Here is a 10,234-nt window from a genome sequence, read left to right as displayed (position 1 = left end):
AGTCAGCCCAAAATAAAAAAAAAAAAAAAAAAAGAAGCCACTTCAGTATTTCTCATCAAAACATCTGCCATTCTGACCTGCAAATGTTGGCGTGATGCTGACGTGGTCTTTGGTCTTGTTGAGCTCCCGCTGAACCTCGGCTTGGTATGCTTGGTACTGGCCGACCACTGCCTGATTCTTGCCCAGGGGCAACAAAGAACTGAAGAGCCGCAGCTTATTTTGGAGAAGTTCCTTGCTGTCAGTGACATTGGTAGGAAGCCGCATGGTTAGGAGAGCCATGACCTCCGTCAGGTGGTTCTGGATTACATCTCGGATCACGCCGTACTGGTCGTAGAAGGGAATACGACCTAGGAGGAAATAATGACAAGGACACATGCAGAATACAATGGAGCATCCAAAGCGTGTGGAGTTTGCATGTTCTCCCCGCATGTAGACCATGGGATGTTGTTAATATTTTGCAAACGTGGAGCCCTTTGAGACTCTTTTGTGATTAATTCAGGGCTATATAAATAAACCTAACTTGATTAGTTTCCCTGTCTCCCGCAATTCACTGTCGACCAGTATGTGGTGTACCCCAATTATTTTATCAAAATTCAGATGGGTTAGGCACTCCAGAAAATAGATGTGCCATGTTATTCACTGGCAACCAGTCCAGAATGGACTAAGAGGTGTAAATTGTAAGGTACATTCCGGCAAACAAATATCTGTACACACCAATGGGAACCGTGCTTTTTAGGCTGGGAGTGGAAGAGCGAGTACCCGGAGAAAAGCCACGCAAACATGGGGAGACCATGCAAACTACAAAGAGATGTGGATATTCAAACCCTGAACTCTTGACCATGATGCAGAGGCTCTCACCACTACCGCACCGTTGATTATGGTGCCAAGTTGGATTACCTTGTACATCCAGAGTCTCTTTCAGTACAATCTCTATTCTCTCAATGTGGTGCTTGTTCCAGATGGGATCCAGGAACTTCTTGTTTTCTACTCTGAATGGAAGGATCTTTGAGATCACCTGATGTACAGCACAAGCAGAAAAAGCAACCAATCAAACGCAGATTAGCAAATGACATTTACACGGTTGTCCTCACCTGCTTTCCCAAGTAGTGGTCAATTCTGTACATTTCTTCATCACGCAAGGCCTCCCCGAGCTGAGCTGCAAGCACCTGAGCGCTCCTCAGGTCGTGTCCAAAAGGTTTCTCCAGAACCACTCGGAGCCAAGCCGCCCCGCCAACAGGCCTGCAGTTGACGTTGATTTTATCCGCGATATCCGCGTACGCAAATGCCGGCACAGAGAGGTAGAATAGCCGTCCGGCCTCGGTTAGCCCTTCCTCCTGAGCCTGCTGCTCAATTTGCTGGGCCAAATCCCGGTAATCATCAGGGCTCTTGAGTTGCCGATACTGCGCTAGCCGCAAGAACTGCTCCTTGAGTAAGGCGCAGCGTTCATCAGAGACATCCTTCGGGCACGACACCGCCTTCAGGATACCAAAGAATATCGGCATGGCCTTGTCCGCGGGCGACATTCCACCAGCGTAGAAAGAGAAACTGTTCCTGTTGACTTGATTCGAGTACAACTGGAAGAAGCCCTGCCAGAGGTACTTCTTCGCCAAGTCCCCTGTGCCCCCAACTACCACCACGGAAACGTGGCCGCGACTTTGTTTCTCTTCTCCACGTCCTCCGCTGGCACACAGAGCGAGCAGAATCAGAAGTGTAGTCGCGTACATGCTGTGGTGTTAAAGTGTCCAAACCCTGGATAGAAACAGAAATGCATCGTCATTAAGACCCTGTCATAAGTTGTACAGTTCTTGAGGAGGTATTTTGCACAATTTACTAGCTGCAATACTGGTTTAAGATTAAAAAAATGAATACATTCTGTAAATCAGACGTGCTTTGGTGACAAAAGAAACAATAGTGACCTGTTTGAAAACCTACAAAATCATCTGACACATTGACAGTAGGAATGTAAACCGATGGACGGCTTTCAGGAGTCGCTTCCAACTATTTGCAATTGCACCCCATCAACAGCACAGAAGAACATCACAACTGCAGTTACAAATAACCTAACTACAGTAGTGCAAAGCTGGACAGATAATCGAGCAGTTTTCATGAGTTCCGAAATCAGACATCATAAAACAGGAATCCAATAATCAATGAAAAGGCTGTTTAGATTGATTGATTGATTGATTGATTGATTGATTGATTGATTGATTTATTTATTAAATGCTTCGCTGATGTTGATCGGGCGGCCCGGTCGTTGAGTGGTTAGCACGTTGACTACACAGTGCAGAGATACTGGGTTCAATTCCAGCTTCGGCCTTCCGGTGTGGAGTTTGCATGTTCTCCCCGTGCTCGCGTGGGTTTTCGCCGGGTCCTCCAGTTTACTCCCGCATTCCAAAAACATGCATGGCAGGCTGAGTGAACACTCAAAATCGTCCCTAGGTGTGAGTGTGGGCGCAAATGGTTGTTCGTTTCTGTGTGCCCTGCAATTGGCTGGTAACCAATTCAGGGTGTGCCCCGCCTACTGCCCAAAGACGGCTGGGATAGGCTCCGGCACCCCCCGCGACCCTTGTCAGGATCAAGCGGTTCGGAAAATGAATGAATGAATGAATGAATGATGTTGATAGTGGCAGCATGGTGGGGCTTTGAGATCATGCATGCCTCACATATCTAAGATTTGGGGTCCCAAGCTTTTCTGTGTGGAGTCTGTTTGCTTTCCCCATTTTCGCTTGTTTGTATGTGGCAAACATACGACCCCCCCCCCCCCACACACACACACACACACACACACACACCGAGTCTTGGCTTCTTTCTTTCTCAGAGGAAGTTTTCCTGGTCTTAGCCCTGCTCTTACATGCAAAGTGTCTTGAGATAATGGGTGATGTGATTTGGCGACATAAATAAGGTTGACTCCATAGCACACTGTATATACAAAGTGACTTGCGCAAAGTATATATTACATTGAAAAGTACCTGAAAACATGAAGGGGGCTACACTTACACTTGCCCTGTATCGACTAGACAATCAAAAAATACATTTGATGTCAGTAATCAACGTAAATCTAAATTCAACAAGGATATTAAGAAATGAAATCGAACCTACCCAAAATTCCGACGCGGTGGTAAAAAGAAGACTGAAATGCTCCGCTGCAATTTGGGAAAGTCAAAACGAGAGCTACCAATTCTTGTGTTGCGTTGTCATGAGTGTAGTGATCCGGGGACACCAGCCAGTGGGATTTGTACTGGTGGGAACTTTGTACTTTGCTCAGGGGCACTAAGCTTCTCTCGGTACAATAGTACCGCTGTCCATAGTAGGCGAGAAAAGTTCAACGACCCTGCTGATTTCCGAGAAGATGAAGTCAAGTATTGGGCAAAATGGGGAGAGACAACATTACAGTAAAAACATCAAACGTTGCTACATATGAAAAAAATAAATAAATACCAGTATTTAACGATTAAGTTAACAGCATTTGTTGTGCATCACATTTGGAAATAGCGAGAATTAAAGCTGAGTGGGCCCGTAATCACTTTTTTTTTCACAGTGAATCCTCAAAATAATCATCAAATGTTAATGTCATGCTCCATCCATGGTGTACCTAAAAAGTGTTTGTCAATTTAGCATCACCCATTTGTCAAGCACACCTTCCAAACTGGGGCTCATTTGCACAAATTCCATGGTAGGATTTTGTGCTTTTGAGCCTTGGAAGTCGTCTAAAATGGCCGACTTCCTGTTAAACTTTAGGTATGGTTCCTTCAGACTTTTTCATGCATCACATTATGATAAATTTCATGTAGAATAGTGAAATTGATTCCAGACGCTTTTTCTTTTTGTAGCTTTCCAGGTCGATCTTCGAAGTGACTTTTGAAGGGTCTGGTTTGGCAGCCCTATAATACACACAGTACATTTTTGCCAGGATACACACACACTACTATTAGAAGTGAAAGATAACTAATCAGCAAGCTCATGCATTACTTCTCAACAAGCAATGTTACACTGTTGTCAGCACAGTCGGCAAGCTGGAGCTTGCATTTTATTGGACATACTACACAGGGCATTGTGGGACTCTGGATGCCAAATATGCAGTTTACAGTGATAAAAACAAATGGCAAAAGGCCAGCTCAACAGCTACTTATTTGAAGTTCTGATTCACCTGTGATGTTGAAAGGGCTGCTCTACAAATATTTGACGATAATGACATACTGGCAAACTGTTCTGCTGATGCAGAACTTGCAACCCAAATTTGCATGCATCGCCGCCGCAGGGACAGAACTCAGATAGCGGTCGCTTGCAGAGCCTTTCAAACACTGTGTTGCTTGTACTAATGGATTCTGCTCATTTTTACAAATGAATTGATTTGCACACATTAATCAGCAAATGGCCATACTTTCATCGAAAGACACTGCGCTCATTCAGGACCTCACAAGATCTTCTACGGACCCATGTGATGCCGCAATGGCGAGGCCAGCCATTCCGATGCTGCATTGTCTAGCACTGACATTTGTTATTTGAACGCAGATTTTGACATGAGTCTTTACATCAATAAGATGGCACAAAAATACTGCCCCCCCCCCCACACCTCCCCTCCTGGCTATACTGTCTTGCAGTTTTTAGCAATTAAGTTTGAGACGTTTTTACAATATCAGAAAAACAGACAGTGTCTGGTGTGACCACCATTTGCCTCAGACAGTGCAATACACCTCCTTGGCATAGTTTTGATCAGGTTCATGGTGGCCTATGGAATGTTGGTCCAGTTCCTCTGCAATGGCTGTGCAAAGTTGCTGGATATTGGCAGGAGCTGGAACATGCTGTCCTTGACAGTAATCCAGAGCATCCCAAACATGCTCAATGTGTAGCATGTCCGGTGGGTACGCTGGCCATGCAACAACCAGGATGTTTTCAGCTTCCGGGAATTATTTACAGACTTTCGCAACACGGGGCCATGCATTATCATGCTGGTGGTGGTGGTGGTGGTGGATGAATGGCACAACAATGGACCTCTGGCTCTCGTCACGCTATTTCTGTGCACATCAATAAAACACACCTGTGTTTGTTGCTCATAACATATGCCTGCCCAAACCATAGGCCCACCACCACTTTGGGCCACTCGATCCACAATATCGAAATCAACAAACCACTCACCCACACGTTGTCTGCCATCTGCAATATTGTATGAGTGGTGTACTGTACTGTTAATCTCAAGTAACCTAATCGCTATACAAGCAGTGAGCACACACTTGTGAACTTTTTCCTCGCCATGCATGGTATCTCTCACATTTAAAAAAATGTTAATGGTGAAATCATTAGGAGTGTTTCTTACTTTTAGACTGAAGCCTTTCAACATAATGCCAGTTTCAACCAAGCCAGACTTACCTAGATCACGCTATACCTCATAAAGTTTACCGAATACTAACAAAATGTGGAACACGCACACTTCTGCATTTTCATGATAACCTGGTTCTTTTTATTTTGCAACAAAAGTGCTGCTCTTAACCTTATGCTCCATTATTTTTCCTTTAAACTATATTGGAGCGTTTGTACATGACTTGAATGAATGTCACCACACGCAAACAACTGTACGACAAGACTAAAACGAAACTTATGAATGCCGTGATTTATCTGCATATTTTTCCATAAAGTGGCGGAAAAACTTGGGACATCGTTGATTCCACCTGCTAACTGTCAAACTCCATTTCCGCTTTGACGTAATAGTTTTCGCGTTTGCGTGACGTGTTTTGCCGAGGGGGTGGAGGGGTTAGACCAAGTGGCTTAGCGGCGAATATATTACACACATAGGTGACTAATATGAGAGTTAAAAAAATACTTATACGTACCAGTGTGCCATTTCGTGTCAACGTTTGTGAACCTGAGCGGTACACTTCCTGCTCTGGTCACGTGACACCACAACTCTGACGCAAACAGGCGGCCACCGCCCCCCCTCCAAAAAAAAAGAAACGATTTTTTTTTTTTTTTTGTCAAAGCCTGAGCAATTTATTCCCATCTTCCGTTGTGAGAGTACAAACCGAAGATGACATAAAATTGTGGCTACAAAATGCTAAATTGTCGTCTTGAAGTAGGTATAAAATGCACACCATAAAATTTGTATAATTCCTGGACAGGCTTCAGAAACTCGAGTGTACTTTCTGGTAAATGCGCGTTCCACTTGATCACCAGGACGTCCAAGTTGTAAATAGAACACAAACTCGCATTTTTTTGCGCACGTTATAATTTTTCGTGGACACAAATTAATATATTGTGACATTGTATAGTCATTTTTGTCCCCAAATAGTGCGCACTTTATGTCTTGTAGTGCCTTGACTTCCAAGTTTAATTCGTTCCTGAGTGACCATGCTCGTAACTCATATCTTTCCTCATTGAAATTACATTACAGTAATCGTTTCCAGTGCACCAAAAACACAAAAAAATCGAATTAGAAAATTATCACTCTAAACTATTGTACTTTATTTTTTAAAAAAAATCAGTATTACATATGAAGGCACGCCCCGCGACCCTTGTGAGGATAAGCGGGTCAGGAAAATGGATGAATGGATATTACATAATAATGTAAAAAAAGAAAATAATAATAGTAATCTGGGTTGCACACCACGGCCACCAGGCGGCGGTAAAATATATACAGACATATCCGGGCATGCTGGAGCCTATCATAAGTGACTTTGGGCAAGAGACAGGGTACACCTTGAATTGGGCGCCAACTAATGTCAGGGCACATACAGACAAACAATCATTCATACTCAAATTTAACCCACCGTGCATTTTTGGGGAACATGGGAGGAAATCGGAGTGTGTGGAGAAAACCCACAGAGGATAAAGAATAAATGCCTGTGAGTATCATTGTGGTTGACTGGGCGGCACGTCCACCTCACAGTACAAAGGCCCAGGGTTCGAACATGGGCTCCGGCTTTCCTGTGTGGAGTGTACATGATCTCCTCAAGGATGCGTGGGTTCTCTCCGGGTATTCCGATTTTCTCCCACATTCCAAAAAAAAAGAAAAACACATCCATGGTAGGTCACTCAACACTCTATATTATCCTAGGCGTGATTGCGAGTGTGAGTGGTTGACGTTTGTCTATGTGTGCCCTGTGATTGGCTAGCATCCAGTTCAGGGTGTACCCCGCCTGCTGCCCAAAGACTGTTGGGTTGCCCATGACCCTCATGAGGATAAGTAGCTCAGCTAATGGATAGAGGGAGTACAGTATCATTGTATGCTCTGTTCGCATATGTTACTACTGTTTGTGTTCAAAGAGGGTTTTTTTTCAGGTTTAGAACTACAGTGACATCAAGTCTAGTTGCGTTAAGATTAACACTTGCATTTTCTATGAACAAAGGTAAAAACAAAATTAGAAATTGTATTTTTGTGCACAAAACTTATTTAATGTTATTTTATTTGATTTATTTTTATTTTTATTCTAAAATGAAAAACACAGTTTAAGGCTGTTAAAAACAAATAGTGATAATGATGCATATTGGTTACAGACAGCTAGCAGTATAAAAGAAGTGCAAATACTTGTGTCAGTCACAGCTTGTGTTTCAGACAGTCACTTGGGGGCAGCTGAACACTGTGAGGGGGAACGTCTTCATCTTACTGAGAAATGTGCCGATATACACAGACAACTGTATACTTTTTTAAACAGCAAAATCCATTTTATCGCCTCCATCGTGGGTTCAGGGTTTGCAGTCCCGCTACTTTGCTTTTTTTTTTTTTTGTGCGGTTCATAATTCTATCTTGTTTGTAATTCCACTGTCGACCACTAGATTGTGGTACACTATTCAATTTTACTCTGTATATTTGACTAAATAAGAACATTGAAAACAGGAAGTGGAGTATTTCTGCTCTGTCTAGTTTTTGCTATATATTATTGAAGGCCAATCCCCTTCATTCTTGCTTTTTACCTCTCAGAAAGTGAGCGCTGTTGCTTTATTTTATAATGTACATCTCTGGACATGATTATTGACATACCTGTATATTGTGAGATAATAAGTTTGTTAGTTTAAGAAAAAAAAAAGAGTATTATTCACTTGAAACACAAGATCGGGACAATGTTACACTCTTTGTACAATTCTTTTGTGTTATTCATTACTCTTACTCTCTCTCAAATGCGTTCAAATGTGTTCATATTATTGTAAAATTGTGTTGAAAGACCTTTAAAAAAGTGCCATAAATGATAGAAAACATGCCAGGGTGTATTTAAAGAGGGTGTTTCTATATAACAAATGCAACTTTTTTGCAGGTGTGGTCTCATCTGGAACATAATCCCTTCGACGGGGGGGGGGGACTGCTGTATACTATGAATGAAATGTTAGCACTGAAAAATGAATCTGGAATTAGAAAAATGTGACTGACTAATTTTGCTGTGGCGTAAGAAAGTGCCTCCGCACATTGTTCAGCTGTGTGCGACTCATTGCCCTCCCACGTGACAGCCCGCCACAAACAAAACAGGTGTCCCTTTTGGCTAAATAATGATCCAATTGTTGTGGACCACACTGCTGACCCGGGCCCTCCCTTTGACTGCTGACCAGTTGTCAATGCAGGACCGTCCCTTTAGCCAACAGATTCCATTCCCAAGCATGTCTAGCAGCTTTACATCTCATTACTTATATTACTATTTTGACTTCTACAGCCACTTGTTTTACATTCTCAGAAGAAATGTTTTATATTTATCTAGCAGGTCAGCTGGAGCTTTTTGTTATTTCATACAATTTATATTGTATTATTAACACATTTTTAGGGTGTACCAAAAATGCTACCGAAAAAATACTTCTGCACACCCACGAGGATAAGCAGTTCGTAACATGATACATTGCAAAAGCCAAGGAAAGATTTGTAATCTTTAAAAATAAAAATAAAAAATCTAAACACATATCAAAAATATATAAATAAGAAAGTTGTTAAAAAATAATTTCTGAATATACCGTACATTTTTAATACAAAATATTAATCTTAATTTATTTCTCACTAAACGATAAAACATATGTTGTATAGATTTTTTTCAATTATTAAGCCAAATAATTTGAAGGCAAAATTATAGAAACACCAAAAATATAAAAACATACAAAGTAATATATGTTCTGTCTTTTTCTAAAAATTGAACAAAATCCCCTGGCAGAGCAAGAAAATTAAATAAAAATACTACCGGTAATTTAAAAAATCCACAGAAATATTAAAAAATAAAATCTTAATAAATCAAGCAAATCTTCCAACCATGGAATGCTCTTTTTTTTCCACTACAAAGTTATCCATCCACCCATCCGTCCATCCATCCATTATCTACTGCTTATCCAGTGTTGGTTCGCAGGGGCAGTAAGTCAGATTTCTTGAAATATATGTCACTTTTTGTAAAAAATAAAAGTTACATCATCATTTACTACTTTATCCATCCATCTGTTGTCTGATCTGTTTTATCCTCACAAGGGTCACAGGGCATGCTGCAACCTCTCCCAGCTGTCTTTGGGCAGTAGGCAGGGGACACCCTGAACCGGTTGCCAACCCATCGCAGAGCACACACAGATAACAACCATGCACACTCACACTCACACCCAGGGACAATTTAGAGTGTTCCATTAACCTGCCATGCATGGTTTTGGAATGTGGGAGGAAACCGGAGTACCCGGAGAAAAACCACACAGGCACAGGCAAAACATGCAAGCTCCACACAGGGAGGCCGGAGTCGGAATCGAACCCTTCACCTCTGAACTGTGAGGTTGACACGCTAGCCACTGGATTATTTTTATTTTTATTCTAAAATGAAAAACACAGTTTAAGGCTGTTAAAAACAAATAGTTATAATGATGCATATTGGTTATAGACAGCTAGCAGTATAAAAGAAGTGCAAAGACTTGTGTCAGTCACAGCTGTTTTTAAGTTACTTACAATTTGAAAATTCCACGTTGACGAAGGACGATCATAAATTGTGATCAAAGCCTCCCAAAAAAGAGAAAGAAAAAAAAGCATCCACTTAGTCTCCCAGTTGCTGTTGACCAAATTGAAAATTCAATTTGGACTGTTTGTTGTAGTTCAACTCCGAAATTTCACGGCAAAGCGTCTGCACACGATCTGACAAACAGCTGTAATGCCAATGCAGTGGCCTCCCAGGTTGGCTGGCCACTGTGAAAAGTAAATAGTAAACAGGATGCTGCATCCTGTGTGTGTGTGTGTGTGTGTGTGTGTGTGTGTGTGTGTGTGTGTGTGTGTGTGTGTGTGTGTGTGTGTGTGTGTGTGTGT

General features: G+C 41.9%; 1 protein-coding gene across 3 annotated transcripts in view; it reads right to left on the bottom strand.

Annotated features, from left to right (window-relative positions):
- Positions 1-10,069, bottom strand: part of h6pd (hexose-6-phosphate dehydrogenase (glucose 1-dehydrogenase)) — a 12,403-nt gene extending 2,334 nt beyond the window's left edge. The window contains exons 1-4 of one of the 3 annotated variants that reach the window (XM_019861157.1): positions 9,884-10,069; positions 1,092-1,749; positions 898-1,015; positions 78-347 (exon numbers count right to left, since the gene is read on the bottom strand). In XM_019861157.1, the coding sequence (XP_019716716.1) occupies positions 78-347; positions 898-1,015; positions 1,092-1,724 (1,021 nt within the window). In that variant the 5' untranslated portion in view covers positions 1,725-1,749; positions 9,884-10,069. Of the gene's footprint in view, positions 1-77; positions 348-897; positions 1,016-1,091; positions 1,750-3,099; positions 4,570-5,828; positions 5,909-9,883 lie in introns of those variants that run through there. The other 2 variants (XM_019861155.1, XM_019861156.1) reach the window with 2 other exon arrangements.
- Positions 10,070-10,234: the final 165 nt, after the last annotated feature.

The sequence above is a fragment of the Hippocampus comes genome, unplaced genomic scaffold (genome assembly GCF_001891065.2).
Source record: "Hippocampus comes isolate QL1 unplaced genomic scaffold, H_comes_QL1_v1.1 scaffold40, whole genome shotgun sequence".
NCBI lineage: Eukaryota > Metazoa > Chordata > Actinopteri > Syngnathiformes > Syngnathidae > Hippocampus > Hippocampus comes.
Note: the sequence above shows the minus strand (reverse complement) of the source record. Positions and strands in the feature narration are given on the sequence as shown.